Genomic DNA, 26612 nt, shown 5'->3' with positions numbered 1-26612 from the left:
CACGTGTAGGATGGATTGTCCCGGGTCGGCTGAAGCAGGATATGGGGCAAAAAGCCCAAAGAAGTCCTGAGTGTTTGGCCTGTGCACGCCCCTCTCCCGCCCACAGGCTATGTCGCGAGTCTCTGGTAAGACCCGAGAAGCCCAGGCAGGGTCTTTAGGGGCTGGAGCCGTCACGGTCAGCCCCGGAGGCAGCAAACGCCAGCAACACGTCCGAGCCTCCTCTCCTCCTGCCCTTCTGGGAGGGCGCAGGTTTGTTCTTTCCAGTCTCCATGTTTATAGCAACAGTGGGCGTGCAGGCGAGCGGTGGGGCCCGAGGAAAGAGAAATTCCCCGTGGCTGCTCCGACCTTTCCATTCTCCTCAGTCGTGGAAACCTGATTTGCTAAATCTCACCTCCACACAGTGCTTCTGCCTCTTATATGAGGGGAATCAGTTGACAACCCTGGAAAAGAGGAAGCTGATGGCTGCCGGCTGCCCAGCAGGGCTGCTGCGAGCCCATAGTAAGCCTTTGTGTGAAGCAGACAAAGGTGCCCCTTCGCTGGGGCAGAGGCAGCCCTGGCTTGAGGAGCAGAGCTGGCTTCAGCCGCTCAGCCCTTCGGCCGGCCACTGGCTCACAGCCTCGCAGGGCCGCCTGCTCGCCGTGGGGACTGGTCCGCTCTGCCGGACTTCCTGGCCCTTCAGGAGCTTGTGAGGCTAATGAGGTTCAGGCAGGAACATGACAGTCGCACCACCGTTGGAGGGGTGTTGGGCCTTCTCTCAGTGGCTGGAGCGGCCATTGTATGGACCACAAACCTTTTCGCCCCCCCCTTCTCCCCACGTGTGAGGTCATTAGTTGCCTAATGCGGCAATTCTCAGCTTGGGCCGATCTTGCCCCTTGGGGGACGTTTGGCGATGTCTGGAGATGTTTTTCGTTGTCATCTCTAGGAGAGGGGTTTGCTACTGGCATCTGGTAAGTGGAGGGCACGGAAGTGCCCAGGACAGCCCCCCAGCAAGAGCCATCGGGCCCCAAACGTCACCTTGCCGAGGTTGAGAAACCCAGGCCTGGTGCCACCAGCTGCCCTTCGCTGCTTCTTGGCTTCCTCTGCACGTTGTGAAATGCGGCCTCGTCCTTATGAGACTAGCGGCCAGGTCTTGCCTTCCCTTTTGTGAGAAAATTGTCTAAATATACATCTGGCGTAATTTGCTACTCCTGTTTCCCCCTTGTGTTGGGAGAGAGATCTCCACATCTCTGTGAGATGCGGGCTTTCTAGATTTCACGTTCGTGAAGGCGGCTCTTGGCAAGCCGCTGCCCTCCCCTCTTGCTGCAAGCTCCTGACCTGTAAGAGTGTGACATCTTGCTGAGGCAGGGGTTTGGATCCCAGGAGCTCTGGCTGGTGTGTGGGAGGGAGGCTTTTGGGGAGGAAATGGGCCTCACTGACCGGGCACTGACGACCGTCTCCTATCTGGCCCGTCACGTACAGCAGCCTCATCAAATCATGACAGTTGTTTCCTTGTTTTCAAGGAGAAGGTTGACTGTCAGTGTGGAAGTAAGACTGAGAATAAGTGTTTTCAGTTGGAAAATAGAACTTTTACTGGGCAACCGTGCTGCACTGTCTGTGCTCCTTGTGTGCACTTCTGGTCACCCGCTGTCTGGTTCCCGCCGGCACCGGGAGGAAAGCTCTGGGAAGTGTTTTGCGTTCTCAGGGAGAGAGGCGCCGTCTCAGGTAACGGTGTGTACATGGCATCATTGACTGGACACACGCCTCATGCTGGCATTTGTCGGGGGACGTGCATGGCGCACTGGCCCTCCCAGCTGCATTCACATGCAGAGAAATAACGTTGTCAGACGTGTCATCCCAGATACAATGAACAGTGTGCTGTCATAATTGCGTGGCATTGTCCTTGCTGTTGGAGATAATACTGCTGACATTATTCTTCTCATACATGTGAATGTGGCTGCAGGGAGTACGTGACATCTGTGTCTTTCACACAGATTAGCTTATCCCTTGCCACTCAGAGGGATTGCGATCAGTGAGCTGGCCTCCTGGGGTCATGTAAGTGCCGTGGTTTGGAGCCCAGTTGTTATCAGACCTTAGTTTTAGGCCCAGTAGGGAATTAGTAATATTTATCTTGATGACCTGAAGATGTGATGGTTATTTAGTCAGCTCCCTGAGCAGATGGGCTACAGAAAGGGTAGGCTGAGGCCTCCCTGCTCAGATCGGCCCTGGGAATGGGAAGGCGACTGGGTACCACGCCCAGGGACGGCTGCCTCCAGTTCACTGCTTCATCCAAGTGAGAAAGCAGAGAGAAGGTCACCTGTATTGATCTTTACAGCTTACATGTGCCCTCGAGGACTCATTTCCTTTAACCTCACTCACCTGGTGGGTAAATATTCTCTTTATTCCCATTTGATAGATGAGGAAACTGAGGCTCAGAGAATGATTTTTCAGAGGTTTCTCTGCTGAACTGTAGAGCCTACCCCATTCTGTTTTTCCTTTAGAAATCAATTCTTTCCTTGGGGGCCTAACTTAAAACAGAATATAAGTGAATTTAGCTGTGTTTATGGTTCAGCAAAATGAATGGCTTGATATTTGCCATCCTACTTGTCACATTTTACATGCTTATCATGTTTCATGTAAGTAATGTGAGTTATTATCTTACGTGTCTAATATGAAAACAAATTCAGAATAGCTAAGAAAACTGAACAATTGCTTGGATATTCCTATATTCTGTTTTGATTAAATTTAGGAATCTTTGATCTTAGTTTTTTTTAATATATTTTAGGACTATTTTTGAAGATGCAAACAAATGCAGGGTATTGATTCTCTAAATGCTATCTCAGTACTAGTTCACTGACAAGTTTGTGGAGAGAAATCGTAAATAGAAACTTCTCCGTGAGCCCTTACGAGAATGCCCCTGAGCTGTCCTCTTTCCTTACTAAGCTGGAAAGTCTGAGTGGAGGTGCCTTAGAGAAGATGTTGGGGTAGCTGTGGGTGGATGGATCTTGGTGTGCAGGTGGATCGTTGCTGTCCTAGGCAAACCAGAGCTTTGCATGGGGAGTTTGAACAAATAATTTGTGCTTTTACTTTTATTTGTATAATAAATGTGGAGTTACAAGTTAACTCTGTTTTATCTCTTTTTTTGCCCCACTTTTTGGAGGATATTTATGGATATGTTAAATGTCTTAAGGAGAAAAATGCTTCATCGATACAGGAATTATAAATCCCCTAATGGGCAAAGATCCCAAACTCGGGCTGGGGTTCTGCTGCCGTGTGTAGCCGCCTCTCCTCTGTACCCACAAAAGCACGTGCTTTCCAGCATCGCCCAGAAGGGTCTACAGGAGCCTCTGAGCGATGGCTCTCACATTGTCTTCCAGAGATCTGAAGAAAGAAAAAATTTTAACCCCAAAACAGATCCCTGAAGGGGAGAGGGAGCAGCCTGTGAGCCCTGAGGGCTCCACTTCTTGAGGATTCTTTGCCTCTAGGTTTTTCTGTGTCCAAGCCTGTGTTCCCGTGCATCTTTGTATTTTCAAATTTACTTTCCCCTTGGATTTGTTCTCCCTACCAAAGAGATGACTTCACAATCGTCGCAATTGGCAGGGCCCGTCCCCACTTGATATTCGCCTTTTGCTTCCTTACAGTTTGCTGAGAACGTTTAGAACGCTTCCTAACTCACCTGTGTGTCTTTCCCCCTCACCCCCCACAGTCAGATCTTCAGTTTTCCTTGGTGTCCATTTTCTCCACAAAGAATGTTTATTACGCAAAGGCAGGGACTGGAAGCAATCCTTTTGGCTAAGGAAATCCCTTCCTGCGTCCTTCCCACTGCTGGTGTCACATGAGCTAGGACAGAGGCTCAGGGCTTGCCGGCCGGTTACCATGAGCTCACTCCGAACATTTTTTTTTTAATCCGTTATGAGAAGAATAAAGCAATAATTAAAATTAACTGAACAGCTTTTGCTCTATTGAGGCGTTAAATCTTTGTGTAAACACAGTCACATTGTGCAAACATAGGTCTTTTCAGCTGGCTGATTTAGACAGTGAAACCACGGAAGTTTTGAGGTCTCTGGGTCAAGGGCCCGTTCTGACACCATTTGAAAGGTCACCTGCTCATCTGTATCTCTGCCACGCTGCGCACAGGCCAGAGTGGGTAGGAGTCCTTGCTCGCCGCAGTGCAGAGGGGAGTCACTGGTGTTGCGCAGGTGGGGTCTGAGCCGGGGCAGAGGAAGTGCCCACGAAGCAAGATCGCAACGCAGGGGTGGCTACTAGCGATGCCCGGGCGCCCGGGCATGGAGATGCTCCAAGGTGGAGCAAATGGCTGTGATAAAATATAAATGTGTTTATTGTTACACTGGGCCCATGCTGTATAATTTTACACACACTCATATTTGTGATTTATGGCCAGAGCTCCATACGGAGGAGAAGCTTGCTAATTTACCCAAATTGATAGGGAGGCCTCTGAAGATGATCCAATTGGAAGGAGCCGTAACTGAGAAGAAATGGTCTCCTAAAACAACCGGAAAAAAAAGAAAGTGGCTGCTGTGTCAGAGGCATCCTTTGTTCACTTATTGCGATAGAAGCGGAGCCTCTCTTTAGTGTCCCAGTGAGGCTCGCCAGGAGGAGCCTGCCTCCTTTCCCAGCAGCCCGGCCCCCGGCTCCGGTTCTGTGTCAACGCCCAGCAGCCTGCCCTTCCTGAGCTCTGCTGCGCTTGGAGGGTGGGACAGCTGGCGGCTGGGAGGCTGGTGCACACCTGCTGCCCCTTTCTGGGGGCAGAGCTGAGGGGCTACAGGAAAGCAGAAAGCTGAGAAAGCCGAGGTCCCGGCCAGGGTTTTGGGCATTCCCTTCACGAATCAGGCAGTGCTGCTGCTGTATCCATGTCGTTGCCCTCAATCCTCTCAAGGCAGGTGGTGATTTTCTCATCTTAGGAGAAAACAGAAGCCTAGAGGAGCCCAGGGATACCAGCTAGTAAGGAACCGAGCTCACTTCTCAGTCCGGGGTCTGACTCCAGAGCCCGTTCCCCTGCAGTATTCTGCTGGGATTTCCTGGGAAAGAAGCCAGGAAGGGGCACGGGAGCCAAGACCCTCGCTTCCACCACAGCCCACCCACTTGCTGCACTTTCAGCCCACTTCCTGGTCATGGCAGCTGCTACCAGCATCGTTTCCTGCGTGTCTGTTGTCTCGGGACAGTGTCAGTGTTGAGTCTCTTGTTCGGGAGCTCTTCACGGGGAAAGCGCTCAGGAACCACATGCGCTAGTCCAGAGTGCCCAGGGCATCCGTGGCTCATGCCCTGTGTGGGGAAACTTCACGCAGACAGGCCACTGCAGCCTCAGGGCAGCTTGACAGACGTTCTACCTGGATGCATAATTACAAGAGGTGGATGCTGAATGGCCATCTGCTCTTCATGGCAGAAATGAGGGAGGCACCCCTGATGCACACCCTACCTTTCACCCTATGCAGTCAATTTCCCTGTCTTGTTGGCACTACTTTCTGCCTGTGTGTTGCATTTGTCCACTTCTCTCTGTCTCTGCTGCTAGGAGCAATGCCATCCATGTACCAGCCACTGGCTTGTCTCTCCAGACTGTTGCAGAACCTCCTAGAGGGTCTGCCTACCTCAGCTCATTTGCCTCTGCAGCCCTTTCTCTGTGTTGTAGCCAGAGTGATATTTGCAAAATTCAAAGCTGATCATGGTACACCTCTGCTTAAAAAGTGGCAGTGGCTGCTGTAGTTCTCAGGGTAAAGTCCAGATTCTCAAATGTGGTCTGGAAGAGCACTGTCCAGTGGACACAGACAATGCGAGCCTCGTGTGTATTTATATATACTTTTTCTGGCAGCTTTATTTAAAAAGTAACTAGTTGTACCAATTAATTAATTTTAAACACTAGACTTTATTTAACTGAATATATCCAAACTTATCATCTCAACATGTAATCAATATAAACAGTTATTACTGAGCTGTTTTACATTCTTTTATTCCATCCTAAGTGTTTGAAATTTGTTGTGTATTTTCCACTTAGAGCACGTCTCCATTCAGACTGCCCACCTTTCCAGTGCTCAGGAGCCAGGGTGGCTGGGCTACCAGACTGGACTGAGCGGGTCCCTACGGCCCTGAGTCTGACCCTGCCTGATCCTCCAGCCCCACTGTGTCTCTCCCTGTAGGACACACACGCTGGATCCTCCTGACTGAGCTTCTGGGCTGAGTGTGGAGAGGATGTGGCAGAGGGTGGGGAAACGCGCCCTGCTGAGGAGCTTGAGGAAGGAGCCCAGCGCGGAGCCATCTTCATCTCGCCTTCTCCCCTGCGGGGCTCCAAGCAGCTAGGTTGGGTTAAGATGAAGCCCTTGCTTAGCTGTCAGCCTTGGGGGTTTCCATTTTTGGTTTATCTTGGGCTGTGTCAGGCTAAACAGATGATTTTTAGGAAAGTGAAGGGAATAAAATGGAGAAACGCTGGTGCAGTTGATCTGCAATATGATTCTCTTCTGAGGAAAGTTGACAGCCCACCCCACGCTGAGGTCCTCAGTGAGCAGTGCTGCTACCTGAGCTGAAGATGAGGCCCCGGCACCTGCGAGAGGGTCAGTGAGAGGTAGCTCACACTCCTGGCTTCTCGTCTCAGTAGATGACATTCCTTCACTTCCTTGTCTTTTAAAAGTTACAACGCCTATTATATGGGTGCCTCTAAATATTTCTGACATTCATTCCAGCTGAAATATTAGTTTTATCATAAAATATTTCTGCAGGGAATGTAAACATTTATTCTGTTTTACTTGTTGGCATTTAAAGAAGAGAATGAGTTAGAGGTTAAGCATGTGGACTCTGCAGGTGAAACTGCCTGGGTTTAAATCTTGGCTACACCACTTATAAGCTGGCAAATTTGGTGAGTGGCTTACTTTCTCTGCCCCTCAGTTTCCTCATCTGTAAAATGGGGAAGGATGGTAGCATGTGTGTTAAGGGCTATTGAGAGGATGAGAAGAGAGAAAGTACATAAAACCCTTGGCCTCCTGGAGTGCCCAGCACATCACGAGTGCTCAGTAAATACTAATCAATAGCCGGTTTCCCTGGGATTTGTAAACCACCGTCATTGGTTCAGGGTGGGTGGAATTGGGCTGCAAGTCCTGGCTCAGGATGATCGTTCAGGGTGTTTTCTCTGCAAAGATACATTTACTGTCTAGTTTGTGTTTCACGTTTTGCGTCTTTCTCCCACACTTAGTTTTCTACTGTGTGTGTATCTTTGTAAGGAAGGAAAATACAGACATCTCATCAGGATTTGATTCTTCCGTCCACATATCCAATAGAAAATGCCAAGTGTATTTCGGTGGATGACAGATGAGGCGTGGTGAGACAGACACCATATTTTCATGGTGCACGAGCTTTGGGCTATTTTTCTCTGTGTGGTGTTGGGTTTGTGCTGTCTCATCTAAACCCTTTGGGTTTCTGATCAATGACACATTGCCAGTTGAGGCACTGAGACTTGGGGTATTTCGTTAAATGAAAGTCCAACCCAGGAGGTGGTCTGCTCCTGACACCCTAACCCTGGTCTCTAACCACCTTAGCGACACACAGGGGATTACAGCACTCTGTTCACTGGGAAGACAACGTCAGGCACTGGGTGTGCCTATGAGCCTCCTTGCATAAAGAAGGAGTTTTGTTTGGAGTATTTTCATAATCACCTTGCCTATCTAGTGCTTCCAGTATGCAAAGCACCTGCACAGATGTCGTCTTTCTTCATACTTCTCAGTAGTTCTGGGAGGCCAGCATCAAAGAAGGGGCCAGCCTCATTTTGCAGAGGAGGAAAGTGAGACTCAAAGACTATGTGCTTTCCTAAGCCCACACAGTAGGTAGGAAGTGCTAGGACTGGAACCCGGGTCTCCTAGTTGTGAGTCGCGTGTGGTGTATTTTCTACTAAACTGTACTTGCGCACAAGAATCCATTTACAGAGGCTCTGGCAACTTTTCTGAATAGAAGTGAGATTGAGATGTGAAATAATGTTTATACTGGAAGTTTTGGCCATTTGGGGATGTATTATTTTCATCCATCAGTTCTGTTACCCTTTGAATTAATAAGAATATAAATGAATCTCTTTGTGACAGAGACCCAAGCTAACAGAGGCTAAAAGAAGATGTAAGTTTTTTCTCTTTCACATAAAAATCCAGACTCTCAGGCAGCTGTGCTCTGGGAAGTTGTCAAAAGCCCAGACTCCTTCCGTCTGTTGGTCCCCATCCCTGGGTCTGTATCCTTAAGGACTTGCTCATGTCCATGCAGTTCAAGATGGTGACCCCCAGGCCTGCTGTCCAGGAACCTGGTTTTCATGCAGCTATTTTGAACGTGAGGGGGAGAGGATGTCCCAACCTTTCAAAGTACAGCTTGAAATTGCACTTGTCATTTCCACTCCCATCCCATCAGCCAGAACTTAGTCATATGTCAACATGCAACTGCAAAGAGCTGGGAAATCGTCTTTATTCTGGGTGGCAATGAGCCCAAATAAGATCGGGGATTCTCTTATTATAGAAAAGGGGAGAATGAATATAGGACATGGGCAGTTGCACTTGGCTCTTAGTCTTACAAAGGGTTTCTTTTTGGCCTGTAATGCAGACATTTTAACGTGAAACACTTGAGCTCTGGAATTCTAGATGGGCAGCATGGTCAGGGAAAAATCCTGGTACACTCTAGCACACTCACGTTGCAAAATCAAAATAACTGCATGAAAACCAGGTTCCTATGGAAGACCAGAAGTTCTGAAATGAGACTTAATTTGCGTTTTGCATTTTTTGAGAATAGTGTGTTATTGGAATAATAGGAAGTGCCTGGCGAGTTAATAACGTGAGAGCACAAGCCTGTAGGGTCATGTTAACCACATCTTCATATTTCTTGCACTTTTTCCCCCCTCGAAAGTGTAAAGTCACGTTGCATTGACATTTTTTTTGTCCCAGAATGAAAATTCAGTACAAGAATGAAGGGAAAGTATTTTGTAGCTGTGGGGTTAGCACAGATAAAATTAAGGCTGTTTGAGGTTAGAGGGATACAGGCTGACAGATTGTGTGGGGGTGCCTCTACATATGCGGGTGTCAATATGTTTGTGTTAAATTGTTTGCAGATTTGGGGGGAGGGGAAAGTCGTGTGTGTTAATGTAGATTCCATGGGTGGCTTCAATCATTGGGTTTTCTTCCTAATTATTCCTATTACAGAGCAGCAGAAAGAGGATGTAGGAGGATCTAGGTTAGGGTGCTGAAAGGACTAGTAATATCTGTGCAAGTTCCTCACATCAGCTTAGCCGAGGGTCTTTGGCTTGTCTCCAGTGTTCTGAGTCTTGGAAGTGCTCAGGCGAATAAACCTGGCGTCTGCCCTTGAAGGGACTGTTTGGTTTTGTGAGGCTACAACATGTAAATCAATTCCTCGAGCAAGATGATAAGACTCTCCTAAAGGACGCTATATGGGAGCAGAGAGGGCAGAGCGCCCAGCCCTACCAGGGCTGGCCTAGGACCAGCTCCCTGGGTAAATGCTTTCTGAGGCAGAGCACCATGCATTCAGCTGGGCTCCGAGGGCACAGATAAGCAGAGACGTGGGCTCTGACCTCAAGGCAGTCGGTCTCCGGAGGGGACAGCTTGTCATAAAGGCCCCTCAGGGTCGCTCTTACCTCCTCTCCAGCCCAGTCCTGAACCCCTCCTCATATACTCTCCCTCACCTCAGCTATGACAAACTGCTGTCTCGTCTCTGTTGCCTCTCCCTGAAATGCCCGCTGCCCTTGGCCCTGCATCCTTAGAGTTTCAACGAGGTTTATCTCCTCTGAGATGCCCGCCCTAAGGGTCTGCGGGTCTTAGGGATCCCCTCCTCTGCAGTCCATGCCCACACATGTGTGGGACACGTGGGGCTTGTGCTGTTTGTAGGCATGCATAGGGGCTCCCGGGGCCCCTTCACGCGGACACCCTTTCCTGTAGCTTTCATCTCCAGCAGTGTCATCGCTCGGCACCTCTTGGAACTAATGATTCCTGTGGGTTGAATCCAACTTGTCACACAGAAGAAGCTACATTTTCACCGTCAGTGAATGAGACCAGAGGTCTGAGTGTTTGGCCGCCTGCTCACTGGTGGGCAGAGACGAGGTGATTCCGAAATCATGCATGCTGGCATTTGTGAGTCTGGAGGGCACGCTGGTAACAAAGATTTTTCTGCTGTTGATTTTTGACTCATCACTGATCTATTAATTAGCAAGCAGCATATTGGGTACATATAAGGTGCCTGAGCCTGTGCTCGATACCGTGGGTGATGCCAAGGGGCAAGTGAGAAAGCATCCAGCCCAGGGCTGGACACACTGCACACTTAATTGGTACTGAGTGAAGTGGAGGTATAAGACTTCCCAGTTTGAGGTGCACTTTCCATGTAATGTAGGTGGGAGAAGCAGTACAAGAGATTAGGGCACAAAAGGGTAAGTTTCTGCAGGAAAACCCAGACATGGCTCTAGTTTCCTGAGCAGGAGAAACGCTTCAGGCTGGGGTGACACATGGGAGACAGACACATCGTGAGTAGAGCACGTCCAGGAAGCAGGAGAAGCTGAGTAAGGGGTCTATATGATGAGAGTGGGTCGTTAGGGAAGGAAAACAAGTGTGATGGTCTTGTGGACATCTTTTCCTGAGTGCGTAGGCAGTGGGATGTGAAGAGCATCGTCTTAGTTTAGCATTTGTCAAAATAAGAAACTGAAATTTTCCTTTTGGGTTATTCTGTCCTTAGGCTTCAGACTTGGGTAAGGTACATCTTTAGGTTGCTTTGGCTAATGGGGAAATTCAGTCTCAGAAAAAAAGGATTTGATCATCTTGGAAGAGAGTTATGTAGACAGATAGAGGTTTTAAATCTTGACCAATTTAATATTTGTCTTCAAAACTTGCTAGGGCGTTGGATCCATCTCTATTCAACTTGCATGGCAGCTGGCCCAGGGGAGGGTCCCTTTCTACATAATCTGATGTTAATTGTCCAATTTGGGCTTCTCGAGGATTGATAAAGTTACCTTTTTGCTGTTTAATTTTGGGACAAATTCCCTTATGAAATATTGATATACTTGAACCACTTCTTTTCCACCATTTGCATTTGTAGAATCATGGAATAACAATTAGCATTAGCTTAATCAGAACAAATTCAGGATGCTGAAGCCAATCATTTCTAATAGCCTCCAAAAACAGCTCTGAGGTGGTTTTTGGATTTTCCACTCCTAGGGGTTTTCTATACCATTGGTCCATCTCTTTTCATATATATCACATATGTAGCAAAAATTAATTTTGCATCCTAATAGTAAATGATTCAGGCTTATATTTGCCAATTTTTAGTTAGTGAAAAGAAAAATTCAGAGTACCTAGGACAGTATGTCAAGCATCATCAACTAATGTGATATGTGCCATGGGGAAACTACCATGGGTCCAGATCTCCGGAGGTTTGGCCTTCCCTCCCCCTGCCCTCTGCACTGGACCTCCAAGCCCCTCCCTTCCCCATGATGCCGGGTACCCAGTCCTCTCACACTGCCCTCAGCTCCCCAGGAGCTGTCAGGTAGGTCTACCCGCCCTCAGAGCTGTGTGCTCCACAATTACCCTTTTTCTTACTATCACCCTCCATGCGAGAAGAGCGAATCTCTTGCTCTGGTCACCTGAAGTTGCACCCCTGAGCTGCCGGCCTCGGCTGCCGGTCGGTCTCTGGGGGAAGGGCCCCTGTTCTGTGTTGGTTGCTCCTCCCTTGGAGACCATCCTTTCAGAGTGGCCTGCTGTTCGTTTTGATGCTAACTGAGCTTGGAACATGTTGTGTGGAACTAAAGTAACATTTCTTCCTCTTTATTCTTAAAATTAAATTTTAAAAAGCGGTTCAAAGATTAATAATTTGGTTGTTGTGATGGTAATAGACTGCTCGTGCCTGTGTCCTCTGCACTATGGCTGTCTTCCCATCTGGATGCAGAAACCAAACATTGGCCGTGAATTTAAAATTTTTAATTTTTAGTAATCAAATGCCCACCTAATTACATCAAATTGAGTTGTGGGAACTTGGCTTACAGAGAAAACCTTTCCTGCTAAATCAAAGATGTGTCCTATAAATTAGTTTCCAGTAAATTCACGTGGGGTGGTTGTCGTCTTGACAGGAAAAAGAATGTTTTAGCAACTTTTTTCTTCAAATTTAATTTATATCCAGCTTTGAACTTTATCGTAACTTTGGTAACCACCAAAATATACTTAAATTTCCAAATTGACATTAAATTTTCTTTGGATTTATTTTTTAAAAGCTGATAAAAATAATTTTAAAAATTAATCTTGAACAACAACAACAAAAACAAAAAAGAATAAAAACCAAACAAGAGAAAAAATGGAAAAAAGCCAAAATTAACTAAAAGCGTTTAGTTTCCCCGAATGGTCATGCTTACCTATTTCACAGCTTGAGAATGTATGGCTTCAGGTATGAGGGTTGAGGTCTAAATTTTTCAGGAGGTTCTAATCTTTTGAGAATTACAATAATACCTATCTTAAGAGTTGTGGGATTCTGGGCTTTTTTGGGTGGGGAGAGGGGGTTAGTTATACCTCCCTTAGCCCACTGAAAAAATATTAGAATACTGTATCCATTTTTAGTTAAATAGGAAATCAGTTTGACTTTGAGAATATTCTGATACCCTTGGCTTATGGGGAGCATGCTGCGGTGTCTAAACCACACGTGTTGGAGTCACAGGTTGCACACTGCACAACTCTAATTGCCAACAGCTGTAGTTTTTCCAACATCTGGGATGGTTGCCATTTTTCATGACCAGCCCAGTCTTCCTCCAACGTTTCAAACAAGTTCACCAAAAATCTAACACTTCACTTCCAAAGGAATGTTTTGGTAAAAGTTGACAGTCCTTAGAAATGGAATATGGCCACAAAGATTTGTTTAATCCTGTTTGTTTCCTGGTTTTGCTTCACAAGGCAAGGTGGGCCTGAGAGAGGGGGTCCAGGGCGAAGCTTGGGCCCCTCTACATCTCGTGGGAAGCCCTGTGCCTTGCCCTGTGCACAGAGGTGATGGAGGCCTCTGCTCCCATAGCCTTGTCTGGCCTCCTGCGTGTCTGCAAACCCGCCATCACCGTAATAACAGCTCTCATCCATCTGAGACTTCGTAATTGACCAGTCACTTGTACGTACCAGATTCCACTGAGTCTTTGTAGGTGTTGGGGAAGCAGCACAGGTTTGTTTTATTCCTTCCCCACACAGTTAAGGACAATAAGCCCTGAAGAAGAAGTTAACTGACTCTGCAAGGCCTCATTGCTATTACGTGACAAAGTCAGAACTGGAAGAATCTGTTTTGGGGTGACTAGACCACTTTTTGGTGGCTAGTCATTTTTTCTCCACCAGAGCAGTAATTCAGGTTGCATAGAGGCATCAAGGGACACCCGCCCTAATGGTCTGTGGGTCTTAGGGGTCCCCCCCTCCGCAGGCCCAAGCTCACGCGTGTGTGGGACTTGTGGGGCCCGTGCTGTTTGTAGGTGTGCACAGGGCTTCCCCGCCTGGGGCGCCTTCACACGGACACCCTTTCCTGTAGCTTTCACCTCCAGCGGTGTCATCACTCAGCACCTCTTGGAACCAATGATTTGTGTGGGTTGAATCCAATTTGTCACACAGAAGAGGCTGAATGAGACTGTCGGTGAATGAGACCGGAGGTCGGGGTGTTTGGTGGCCTGCTCACCCTTGGGCAGAGACGAGGTGATTCCGAGATCACGCACGTTGGGGTTTGTGACTCTGGAGGGCGTGCTGGTAACAGAGCTTTGTGGCGGTGGTCCAGGCTATGAGGAGTTAACCTGACCTGGGCCAGTAATTGTTTTTTCGTTGTTTTAAAAATTAAAAAAATAGAGTCAACATTTGAATGTTCTGCAGAAAGACTGGTGCTTTGTGTCAATGCAATAACTCAGGTCCTAGTATCTAGTAGGCCATTGAGTGAGCAAGCAACGGATGAATGAAGAAATCAAGATGGAACATAAATAAAGGAGTACGTGTTTTATATCATGTTATAGTCATAAATGCTTTTGAGATTCTGGAAAATAAAGCCATGGTCTGGTTTTCCGTCCATCACCTCATCTAAAAACCTTGAAAAAAGAAAACATTTACGATTCAGCTGGAATCTAAGAGGAACTCTGAGACAGTGTTCCAAAGCAGAGTTAACAACTTGGAGTATTTTTCAGTTGCAGCCCATGCACCCTGAGAAGAGATTGCCAAGCGATGGAGTGATGTGCACGGCTCACCCTTTCCCAGCATGAGGACAGCCTGGTGACCTTTTCTGTCTGGGTGTCTGTTCCCTGGGGACTTGCAGTGTCCATGCTGCTTGCTGCATGTGACATGAGAGCAGTCAGCCCACTGCGCTGGTTTCCTCTCGGAGTACTGGTGGCAATATAAACCCATTACAAAGGATCTTTCTCTTTCCATTTCCTGGTCTGTGAAATGTCCAGTTCCTAATGCACCTCCTGAAGAGACCACCAGGACTTTGACATGCCAAGATCACAGAGATCTAGTAGCCACATTTTTAAAAAAAAATTTTAAGAAAAATAGATAAAATTACTTTTAGCACAAATCTGGGCATGTCAAAGTCCTCGTCTCCTTGGGAATTGGATTCGGAACTTGAAATTTTGCAGATCAGGAGGTGAATGCAGAAAATCTGCGTTAGTATTATTTTCCGGGGCGTTTTAAACCTGGAATGCAGGATTCGGGCACACGTTCACATTTCATGCTACAATCTATATGTTAAAGGCAAATTTATAGTGCGATGCGTCTGACTCATCACTTACGCTCTCCCAAACACACGCTCAGCAGGAGTCTTCACTGTGAGTTCCACCAAGTGACGCACTCGGTGTCCCAGAGGGGACGTTGCTCGGAGATGTGGTGCCCGGCCTGAGATGAAGGTCACAGGAGGATTGTCGGATACTCCTCTTGTCAGCTGGGCAGATGAGGAAGAAGTGGAAGTGACCTTCGATGGTGGAGGATCGCCTAGTCCGCTGTAGAGTTCCACATTTTCCGCCCTGTCACTGAGGAGTGGCCAGCTTTAAACGAGCCAGTAAGCGTTTTCTACCTCATGCCAGTTCAGCGCAGAGAGAGGGACTGAGGCCACAGGTGTGACCAGCCCCACTGTGCATCCATGGGTGTTGGTGGCAGGTTGGGGTGCTCTGTCCATCCAGCACCTTCCACATCGGGCGTTCCACAGGATCAAGCCGGGCCCTGCGGTAGTGCTGCTGGGATCACAGTGACCAGTGGATGCCTGCATGAAGCTTGTGCTCTAGAGGTGGCAGAGACGGTGGTACCTGCACACCATACACAGTCTAAGGTCAAAGTGACTAAGTGGTATGGAGAATCTGCCGTTTCAGAGAGGATGGTGAGGGTGGGTCTCTCTGAGGGGGAGATGTGTGAGCAGTGGCCTGAATGAAGTGAGGGAGCTAGAGTGTTCCAGGCAGTGAGGGTAGCAGGTGCAAAGGCCCTGAGGTGGAAGCATGGAGGTGGGGCGTGATGATGGGGTGGGGCGAGGTAGGGGTGAGCATAGAAAGGTGGCCAGGGGCCGGGTCCTTAGACTCTGTACTAGAGGACGTGTAGGCCTGTGGCTTTCATTCTGAGTGACGGGAAGCCACTCGAGCACTTAAACCTTAATTTCTTCCCAACTTTTTTTGGGTCATGAACTTCTTTGGCAGTCTGGTGAAGCCTGTGGAACCTTTGCAGAATAATGATTTTAAATGCATAAAATGAAATCCAGGCCATGTCAAAGAAACCAATTACATGGAAATATAAAGATTAAGGTCCCCTGTAAGGGACACACATGCTCCGATTTACATTTTCAAAGGATCACTAGGACTGCTGTAGGGAGCATCCACCGTGGGGCTGGAATGGAAGCACGGAGACGGGAGCTCGGAGCCATGCTGCCTCCCTCGTCCTGCGGGGCGGTGGTCTCCACAGCAGGGCTGTGCAGCACAGGCATTTTGAGTGTAGGAAGAAAAACATGTAACTTCTATTTATATTTAATTGTTTCTCATTCTTTTAAATTTCTGTATTGAATGCATGTTTTGTAATATCCTAATATAATAGAACATTAGTACATTTATATAATTCACAAATACATATATTGGAGGTGCATACTCAAAAAGTATTTATGCCATGGTTTTTGATCAAGCAAACTTGATGGTCACGATGTTGGGAGAGTTACTCTGTAAGAAACTAAAAAAACAGCCACACTGGTTCAGACCACATTCCATTTCTGAGGCCATTTTGTGGGAGACTGTGAATTCTTGCCAGGATTCAACCTTGCTAAATGTCAGTCCTGTTTCCCAAGCATCCTTCACTCTCCTTAAGCCCTTGTGTGGCTATACATCTGTTCACACCTGATTAGACCACCTGCCGCTCTGAGGTGGCGTGAGCTCCCCCAGGGAGCAGGTTTCCTGGGTAAATTTCCAGAGAGGAAAAGTAGTTCTTGCCTTCCCCCTAAAATCCAGGGGGTTCTGAAGAGCGGCTTTCCAGCACTGAACTGCGTGCGAGTCACGCCCCGTTGTCCCTCTGCTCTGCCGCGTGCTGCCCTCGCTCGCGTGCTCCTGGACGGGGGTCCCAGTGGGTGCAGCCTCCCTCCCACCCACCTGCCCACGTGGACCTCTCGTGAACATCTGTCCGCTCTCCAGGCACAGTGAGCTGAATGGTGGGCATTGCTCCAGTGCCTACATCCAGTGCTCTGTGACCACTTCTGTTTTATACCCAGAAGTAGTATCTGGAGTGGAGCGAGGAGGGAGGGGAGGGTGACGGAGGTGAGGCAGGGAGCTCATTTTGCATGAAATCTGCTGTGGCTACAGCTCAGCTGCCTTCTTTTTCTCCTTCCTTCCTCCTTCTTTCCCTCCCTCTCTCCTTTCTGTCTTCCTTCTTTTATAAAGAAAGCAAGCCTTTATAAAATGAGCAGAAATCCTCAGCCAGGCTGTTGGGGTGGAAACTGATGGGTTGTGGACATAGGTGGTCCCTCCCCCAAGATCAAGCAGTGGGTGCCGGTGCCCGGGGAGATGTCGTCCTGGCCAAGTTGTGACAGAGAAGTTCGCTGACCTGCCTTGTGAGTAGACAGTGTCTATGGAAGCAGGCGTAGTATGTAGAAATGAGGCCAGCCTCACCCTGCTATTCTTGAGCCCTAAATAGGAAGTCTTATTCCCAATTCTTTACATTTTTTCTACCTCTCCGACTTCTGAACTCTCTTATTTCAGGCACTGCTCCTTCATTTGGCTGAGTTCTTTCTTGGTTAAGTTTCTTATCAGTAAATATTTGCAGAAATGGCAACTTGTAGGTAAATTAATCAGACACTGGAAAATAGCTTGATGCATCACTATGATATAACTTGCTAAACGCTCAGGGCTTGTTCTGCATAGCACCTGGATGAAGCAGGAAACAATGCAAGTACAATTCAGAGCCAAGTCAAGCCGTCTGGGTCTCTGTCTATACCATGACAAAGGGGACACTGAAGTAGCCGCTGGATAGGACTGCTCCAGAATTAACTAAGAGTCTACATTATTTTCTGGGAAATAACTAAATCTTTGATGTTATTTGTCAAAATAGAACAAAACTGGCTAAAAACATTCAGCAAAGGGAAAAGCAAACAGCTCGAAATAAAAAAAATACCCCAAGACCTCCACTTGGCTCTCCATTTCTCCCCATCCTTCCTGTGTCCTTCAGAATGTGGTGGCCTGTGGCGGGCGGGCCAGTTCGACTGTGGGATTGATTCCAGGACTGGATGTCTCTGCTGGTTGCTGTAGAATGCCATGGGGTGTTCAGAGCGCCTGCTGCGTCTGGGGCTTGTTTGGTCCCTTAGGTTCCAGTTTTACCTGCATTTGAGGGCCTTTAAGGCAGAGGGCATTATGAATTTCTAAGTCTTTGGTGCCTGACTCTCTCTTTTTGTTGTTTGCGATTTCCTTGAAGTAACAGAGCCTTGTGTGTCATCAATAACGTTAGGTAAATGACGCCGACGCACCCCTCTGAGCGGGCACCTCTCTCTCCACCTGGGGTCTCTTTGTTTCCTCTTCAGCGTCCCAGTCATCCAGAGCAGATCTAAAGAGTGCTCCGTTTTTCCGATCCCTCTCCATCAAGGTACTGAGAAAACGTTTAAACTTAAAAAGACTCTGTTTCCCAATATTTAGGTTGCCCAGTGTGAGTCAGACTCAGCTGCCTGGAGCCTGAGCCCAGAAGGTCTTTATTGACAGCCGGTTAGACCCGTCTCCTCGGCAGCCTCCGAGAGCGGGGCTGGCGCCGAGGACGGGAATTCAGACGACTTGAATATTTTCCTTGTGCTTTGGGTCAAGCCACGTGTCTTATGCGTGACCACTTGTTTAAACCTCACAGTGAGCATGGGAAGCTCACCCCATTTGACAGATGAGGACACTGAGGCCGAGAGTCGGTCATGAACTCAAAAGGATCCCAGGTGTGCTGACTCCAAAGGTGATTTGACACCTCCACGCTGCTCCCTGCTCTTCAGCAGGTGCAATTTTCTAAAATTTGACTTTAAGGATCCAGAAGGTGAACTTTTAACACTGCTCAGTGATCCCTTTTTTTCTTCTGCTTTCCAGAACTGGATGGGTTTGCCCCTGTGCTTCCAGCCCTCCTTCATGTCTCTTGGTTCTCTTTAAAAGAAATGCCTGTGTTTCTCATTCCCCTTTACGGGTCTTAAAGAGCAGTGGCTCACTAGGGCACCGATTTAATGAAATAAAATTTTCGGTCGTGTTTGGTTCGATTCTAGGTGATACAAATAAAGAGTTGTGAATGCTTTGTAGTCAAGTTTAAAGGGAAGGAAAAAGGTGGAAAGAAGAAAGTGGATCAAGGACAGGACCTGGACCGGGCCTTCTCTGCTGCCTAGTGAAGTTGGTGCTATTAAAATGGAGAGGTAGTGGGACAGCTGTGGCACTGTGGATCCTAAATTCAGGGTTTGCAGTTTATAAGTTAGCAGTTGTGTGAATCTTGATTGTTTCAGACACTGCTCTAATTAATATGCAATGTATAAGTGTATTAATTTATCCTCTCCACACCCTTTGAGGTGCATACTGTTGTTTTCTCTAGGAAAACAGAGGCCTGGGAGGTTAGACAGAGCGTTAGACGGAACTGAGAGCTGAGCCCTGGAAGCTGTCTTCAGAGCTCCTGACCACTGTGCTAACCTGCCTCTCCGTGCAGGGCTCAGTAGCTCATCATTTCATGGTGTTTTAAAGATTATTTTTCTTCTTAATTAAAACCAGCGCACCGTGCAATTGGAGGGGGAAGTATTTGTCGTGTTTGGTGACAGACGTTGATGAGTTTAAAAAAAAAAAGGCCTAAGGAAAAGTCATGTACTTTCTCGTACATGTCCCTCCATCTGTGTTTACTGTGCGAAAAGGTCACTTGAGCACAAGAGCTCGAATTTCATGCTTAGAAGCAGCTTCACTGTGGCTAAAACCTTGCTCTACAAACTGGCTTTAAAAATATTTTGTAATGTGTCTCTCTCTCTAATATGAACACTCAGGAATCATTAGGTTGTGGGCTTCTTAAATAGGACTTTTGTGAGTGTCTTTTACCTAAATGCCAGGAATCGCCAAGTGATTTTTGCTTTACTCTCCAGTTGAAGCCCTTAGTCGTGACCGTCCATCCACTCACTTTCTGGAAGGAGCAGTGGTTCTGGGAGACCTGAGCTGTTCGCCTTGTCAGTCAGCTGCATGGCTGCAGTTTGTGGTAGGAGGGGTGGGGTGGGAGAAGACGGAAAAGGCTGAAATGGTAAATTACTGGAGGTTCTAGAGAAAAATAGAAGTAGAAGCATTTGCGGCTCAGATGAAAATAGCACATTTCCTTTCTGCTTGGACTGTGGGTGTCAAAGTGCTCCAGGGAATAGAAAATAAGTAAAAATTGATCCCTTACCTGTCGAAGGAAATGCTCTGACTCTGGGAACTGAAATGACAGCTTCAGATTTGAGGATCTTGGGAAACCACTTTTGAAGGTTGAAAAAAAGAAAACACCAGGAGACTAAAGAAAATGTGATGTACCGCATTAGGAAATGTAGCCTTTCCAGAATGATTTATACGGCCCTTTCCCAAGACCGACCAACAGGTAGCAGAACCTGATCAAGTGTGTGGCCGTCTTGCCCCTGTGCTGACCACGGTCGTTCCTCTCTCCCTGCAGGTGAGAAGCCTTACAAGTGCTCGTGGGAAGGGTGCGAGTGGCGTTTTGCACGAAGCGATGAGCTCACGAGGCACTACAGGAAACACACAGGTGCAAAGCCCTTTAAATGCAACCACTGCGACAGGTAAAGGGGCCGGGAGCTGTGGGGCAGGGCCGCTGATGGGGCGTGGGAGGGCGGGCTGTCTGGTGCCCTGGGATTTGTCCCAAGCCCCTCTCTCAGGGACTCAGGCCTGGGAATGCCTTTTACTTCTCCGCTGAGAAAACCGATAAGGGTGCCTTCTTGCGTGTAATCCAGAGATGTTGTGAGTTTTTGATTCAGTTACATGGGTGTATAATGAACCCCAGCTTTGGACCTGGAGCCGTGTTAGTCACTGGTATGAATAAGACATAGTTTCTACCCTCAAAGAGATGATGTGACAGGTAATTTTAGCATAACATGAAAAGTATAGGATGGAGAGTGGTCGCCTGTAGCTGCTTCTTCCGATCTCTTTATTAACATCAATGCCATTTCCCTCGTCCTTAATAACATGAAAGAGCAGAAAGCCTGCTGAACGGAAGGAAGGTTGGTCGTAAGGCTTTCCTCTGAAGCCCTATTAGAAATGAATTTACTGAAGAGAGTTCCCCTTCTTTAGGGGCCTGGGCCATCTTTCTCCTTTGAAAATAGGTACAAAGGTCTAAAAGATGGTGAGGCTTTGAGAATTCATCCTCTAATTCCATTTCAGACCTTCAGCATTTGATGGTGGAAGAAAGAGCACGTAGCAACAGATAGTACACGAGTAATAGTATCTGACAGCCCTGGCATTATCAGCCAATAAACCCCAAAATGGAGACTCTGCAGGCCAAGGTGAAGGCGGGATTAGGTTTAGACATAATCAAATAATGAGCTTGCATCTGAGCGTGTTATCCTTCTAATCCTATTTCTGTGTTTAAAAGGAAGCTTAAGAAAATTAACCATCTTTTTAATGTAATACTAAAGGTCTCGGTTATGATGAGAAAAATGCTTCTAATACGATAAAAGCCCTGAAAGCCTCGGGCCGGCTTGGCCAGCAGCTGGAGGGACGGCGGGAGGCTGTGCAGGATGTCCGCGGAGGCCTGGCTCCGGGAGGAAGTGTGATGGCCTTCCCATCCTGCGCCCGCCCTGTGCCGGCGCCTCGCCCGGCCTTCCTCCGCAGCGCGTGTGTTTGCAGGGCAGGCAGCAGAGGCCAGGGCCCCGGTGGCCAGTTGGCTTGGTGCTCCTTTAAGATGCATTCGTGTTTTTCCTCCTTTTTTCCCCTTCTTCCTGAAGAGGCTATTTTCCTCTTATCTTCATTCTTTGAGGACTAAATAAAGCCCAGTGCCTCCTGGAGCCCAGAGATAACCTCCCGCCCCAGGGCCAGGAAGCTGTTCCCTGGGAGCTCTCTTCTGAGGGAGCACAACCTGTTTTTTAATTTCCACCCCGTTGCCTAGAAGTCCCCCTGAGTCAGCAGCTGTTGACTACTGATGATACTCCAGTGACGGGTCTCCGTGCTTGACGTCTCCCCCAATGCCCTTCTCAGGTTTCCCCGCTTCCTTCCTCTGTAGCCCTGGCTTCTAGTGAGGAGGCTGTGTAGATGTGACTCTGTCCACAGTCCTTGAGGAGGAGCGGTCCATCAGCTGGGCTGAAGACGAATGCTTTGTGAGTCCTCAAAGCCCGTCAGCAGGTGCACGCAGTCGGCCACCCTGGAGGGAGGGGGGGACACTGCTTGGAGGTGGTGTTATGGATTGCCATAGTCCTTGGGAGTGGACAGACAGTTCTTACAGGGAATTGCCAGAGTTAGTATTTCTTTCTTCAAATCAACTCACTTCTTGAGGAATTTACACCTGTCCAGCAGTTGACATATTAGGATTAGCTCTCACCATTTGTGTGGTTTATGTGGAGAAGTATTTCAAACCGACTGGATATTTCAGTGAAGGAGATGCCAGAGATGGGTAATTTGGTTAGTCTTTTGCTTTATTTTCTTTGTCAAAATATGCTATGGTTTCTGGAGCTAGAAGTTTGCCGAGCAGACGGCACAAATTCTGTGACATGGTGTTTGGGGAGGTTGCGAGCAGCCTGGAGTCCTGTGGCATCGGCCAGTGGTCAGTGCTTTTGCTGCACTGTCAGAGCCCAGGGGCCAGATTCTCACTCGCGTGTTATGACAGGAAGCACCTTGCATTTCGATTGCGGAGACTGTGCTAAGAATGGAGCCGGTCTGGGAGGTGGCGCAGGGGCCACGGGCATGGTCCCACAGCAGACGAAAGGGAAGCGTGGAGTGGCCAGGGAGCTGGCCACCGAGTCCTGTCGGTACCACGGTGGGGATGAGCATAAGGAACCTGCCTCGTGCCTCTTATAATTCAAGCTATCACACTGCCCGATTTGGAGGCCGAACTAGGATTGGGATTTCCTTTCTGTAAAGCGTGTACGAGTCTAACTTACACTTGGATTTTGCCTCTAGGGTAGATTAAAAATATAGATGAGTTTTTGTTTTGCTAACATTTAAAATTGCTCTATGCCACAAAAATCACTGTATTTCTGGTTTTGTCTGCAAAAATCTGAAGATCTGGCAACAGTGGGCTTGTGTTCCCACAGGGCATAACTTTCTGGAGCTGATGGTGGTCACCGGCTGTTCGCGATGGCCGTGTGATCGCTCATTTCCCCGCTCCCGCCACACCCTGCGGTCTCCCCAGTGCCAGGCGGACCGCCAGTTACCATAGACCATTGTGCTTGCGCTGTCGTCCCCTCTTGCAGAAGAGCCGTGTTCCTTCCTATCCACATCTTATCAAAAGTGACTCAGAGAGCCCAAAAGTGCTGTGTGTTTCTCACACGTGACTCGTTGCACTCGTTTACTTTACCCACCTGGCCCTTGAAGACTTGGGGTTTTGTGGCCTCCGGCTTCAGGTTGGGGCTGGGGAGAAAAAGCGAGGTGGCTCTGCCATTTCCTTGCCTGAGTGGCCCACTGCTGGAGGCCTGAGGCTGGCCTCTCAGCCCACAGCGCAGGAGGCTCCTGTGGTGGTAATCGGGCTTGGTCTCCCCTGGTGCTGTGCAGGCCCTTGTTGTACCCACTCGGCAGGTTACAATCTGGGAGGCTGCTCCCAGGCAGTTCCTCCAAGATCTTGGGGTGGAGGAGGCATTTTGCTCTTTGATCTCTGAGTCAGCCTGCTTAAGAGGGGAAGAAATACCAGCCAGATCTACCCTTTGGTGCCCTAGAGGGTTGCTGTTGGCTGGAAGGCCACGTGCCTCTCGTGTGCCTTTTCATAAGCAGGAGAAACGACAATAGGGGTTTGATTAGTCTCTGTAGTCAACAAATTTCACTCATGAAGGACCTTCTTGTTTAAGGTCATCTGACTGCTGTATAGTCATAAATACCCCCTGGGGGTATATTACCTTTAGAATTATTTGATTCTGCATTTCTAGATGCTGAGTTTATCTATTACTTTTTACTTTACTATTCCTATGTGGAGCTCAGTGCGTATAAATTAATAAATATAAGTTAATCATGACTAAGTATCTTGCTGATGTATTGAATTTAAATAAAAACCTCAGTGGTGAGGGACCTAGTCTAATTCTAGGCATCATGTACTTCCTAGAATTTGAACGAAGAGTGATGCCAGTTTTGTTCTGGAGGGGTGCAGTTACATTTCATACCATGAAGATATGGTTTGTTTTCTTCACTTTTTTCCTCCTGAAAGAACATGAAGGGTAAAGATGGATGCTTAGATGTACGTTGCCGGAGATCCAGCCCAGAACAGGCAGGTGGTGAAGGCAGAGAAGTCTGGCACGTGGACTTACTGAGCGTTTATTTCAGATGAAGTTCTGTGTCGAGAGTACTCTTGCCCTGTAAGTTCCCTGGACATAGAAAGGGAAGGAAGAGGTGTGGCCGCTGCCAAGACCTCCCCTCACCTCTCGTGTCTCGGAGCCCGGGCCCCCTTTGGGACGGGCAGATTCCGCTGGCTTTGTTGCTTTCTCACAGGCCCTGACCGCACGGGCCTGACCAGGTAACTTCCAGATTAGTTTTCTAGAGACTGCCGTTACCCATTGCCACGGACTGAGCATCACCTTCAGTTATCTGTAGAAGAGCTTATCATCTCACACTTCTGTGTGTCAGTGTTCCAACTTGGGTCTTGCTGGGCCAAGGGCAGCGCAGGGCTGCGTTCTTTTCTGAGGCTCTGCGGGGAACCCATTTCCTTGTCTTTTCCAGCGTCCAGCTTTCCCACATGTCTTGGCTCCTGACCCCATTCCTCCATATCAGAGCTGTTGAGCCCTTGTCATGCTGCCATCTCTCTGGTCTTCTCTTTCAATTCCCTCTTCCTTTTTATTTTTTTTGAGGAAGATTACCCCTGAGCTAACATCTGCCACCAATCCTCTTTTTGCTGAAGAAGATTGGCCCTGAGCTGACATCTGTGCCCATCTTCCTCTATTTTACACGTGGGACACCACCACAGCATGGTTTGATAAGTGGTGCATAGGTCCACGCCCAGGATCCAAACTGGTGGACGCCAGGCCCCTGAAGCAGAGCGTGCGAGCTTAACCGCTACACCACCAGGCCGGCCCCTCCCTCTTCCATTTTTAAAGACCCTTTTGATGACATTGGGCCGACCCACACAATCCAGGATGGTCTCCCTATGTTAAGATCAGCCATGTAGCAAATTAATTCAGTCCACAACCTCAGTTCTCCTTTGCTTTGTAACTCAGCACGTTCACAGGTTCTGGCAATTAGCTGTAGACCTTTTGGGGGTCCACCCCTTATTCTCCCTGCTGCAGACTCCTTAAACTGGCTGCCCAGCTCCCCCTCTTCTCAGCCTGAGAGCAGGTGTGGCTGAGCCCTGGGCTCTGACTCGGGCTGGGTTCAGACCCTGGCCTGGCCTCTTTGACGAATGTCTCATCTGGTGGTGGGAACAAGGATGCCACCTCTGTGTAGAGTTCTCTTCGGCTGTTAACTTTAGAAAGGAAATACCTACAAAAAGAACTTCCCAACGCAGGTCTCCTTTCTCTAGGCTGTTAGGTTGGAGGAAGGAAGGAAGGAGGGGCAGAGGCAGGGCGGGAGGGCAGGGCAGAGGGCGGGCGGAGGGCAGGGCAGGGCCGGGCCATGCAAGTCAAGTGCTGACTCCTTGCCGCTGGACCGCTTTCTCTGCTGCCAGTGACATCGAGGAGTTGCTTTTAAAGAAAATGTATCACTGTTTCCTGGTAAATCCAATCCCCTTTAGGTGGAACTCAACAGGATTATGCAAGTGTCTTGCTCATACCAAACCAGGGCCTGAGAGAAGTGGGTGTAGTCAGGATTATTACTGTTCGCTCTGATCGGATGAGGTGTCTCTCCCGTGCTTCTCTCATTCTTACTGTTCTTCATTTTACCTTTGTTCTGTTTGCTTGATTTCCTTGGGGATCGATCCTGTGCGTGTACCTATTTACGAGGTGAACACAAAGTGGTGGCGACTGTTGGGGTCGGGGGTAGGGTGGGCTTTTTTGTTTGTTTGTGTGAAGAATGGACAAACACGGGGAAATCCTGCGCTGAGCAGGAAGCCTGGCCACCCTGAACAGGGCTGCTTGTTCACATCCTGACAAGAGTTTTGGATTGTGCAGGTGTCTCAGGCCACAGGGGAGCCTGGGAACATTCTCACAGTGGGAGAGTGGCCGGTTTTAACAGAAGGATCCAGAGGGACAGCAGACACCCAGAGCTAAGAGAGACAGCCGTCTTAGATTGTAGGCTGCCGGGACACGGAAATGGTCACTCTCGGTTATGAGATACGGAGCCTGACTCAGACTAGTGTCAGCTTCAAAGGAGGTTTATCAGCCCAGGTAACTAAGAACAGAATTAGAGTTGTCTTTAGACTTGGCTGGATCCAGGTTCTCAGATGCTATCACCAGGACTCTTTCTCTCTTTCTGCCTCCTTTTTCTCTGTTGACTTCATTCTCAAGCAGACTTTCCCGCGTGGACACCCACAGCTGCCGGCTTCAATCTCTGTAACGTAGCAGCCCCAGTGGAAAGTGAGCATCTGTCTTCCAGTAGTTTCAGCGAATATCCCAGGGCTGGCTCTCAGTGACTTTTGTGGGTCATGTGACTGTCACTTAGAAGATCACTGTGGCCGTGGCATCAGCCTTAGGGGGAGGGTCAGCCCCATACATCTAAGAATGCGGAAGAGTTGCCACCCAAGGGAGAGTCAGGTGGGGTGTCAGAAGAAAGGGGGGAGTGAACACAACCACTGCATTCACTCGGAGGCTGCGGACCTTAGCCACCAGGAAACAACTGGAAAGAGTGGGCTCTCAGGGCTGCCTGCATTAGCTGTGCGCCCTGGCCTGGCTTTCTTACCACACACAAAAGGGGTGTGAAGACTCGCTGTGGAAGGTTGCTGAGGGCGTTCCTGGGTGACACTGGGGAAACACTTGGCCTGTGCCTGCATAGGTACCATACTGGATAGATGTGGGCTCCTCCTCCATCCTTTCTTGTGACTTGAGTGCCCATGTAGACCTGTGGGTGTCACAGGTGCATTTCTGAGATCTCATGGTAAAGCTCAAGACTGAAATCTGGG

General features: G+C 48.4%; 1 protein-coding gene across 2 annotated transcripts in view; it reads left to right on the top strand.

Moving 5' to 3' along the window:
• Positions 1-26612, top strand: part of KLF7 (KLF transcription factor 7) — a 117858-nt gene that overhangs the window by 52796 nt on the left and 38450 nt on the right. For both annotated transcript variants that reach the window (XM_070242161.1, XM_003363309.5), the window contains exon 3: positions 20088-20211. In XM_070242161.1, coding sequence (XP_070098262.1) covers positions 20088-20211 — 124 coding nt within the window. The remainder of the gene's footprint in view (positions 1-20087; positions 20212-26612) is intronic.

The sequence above is a fragment of the Equus caballus genome, chromosome 18 (assembly GCF_041296265.1).
Source record: "Equus caballus isolate H_3958 breed thoroughbred chromosome 18, TB-T2T, whole genome shotgun sequence".
In the NCBI taxonomy this organism is placed as follows: domain Eukaryota; kingdom Metazoa; phylum Chordata; class Mammalia; order Perissodactyla; family Equidae; genus Equus; species Equus caballus.
Note: the sequence above shows the minus strand (reverse complement) of the source record. Positions and strands in the feature narration are given on the sequence as shown.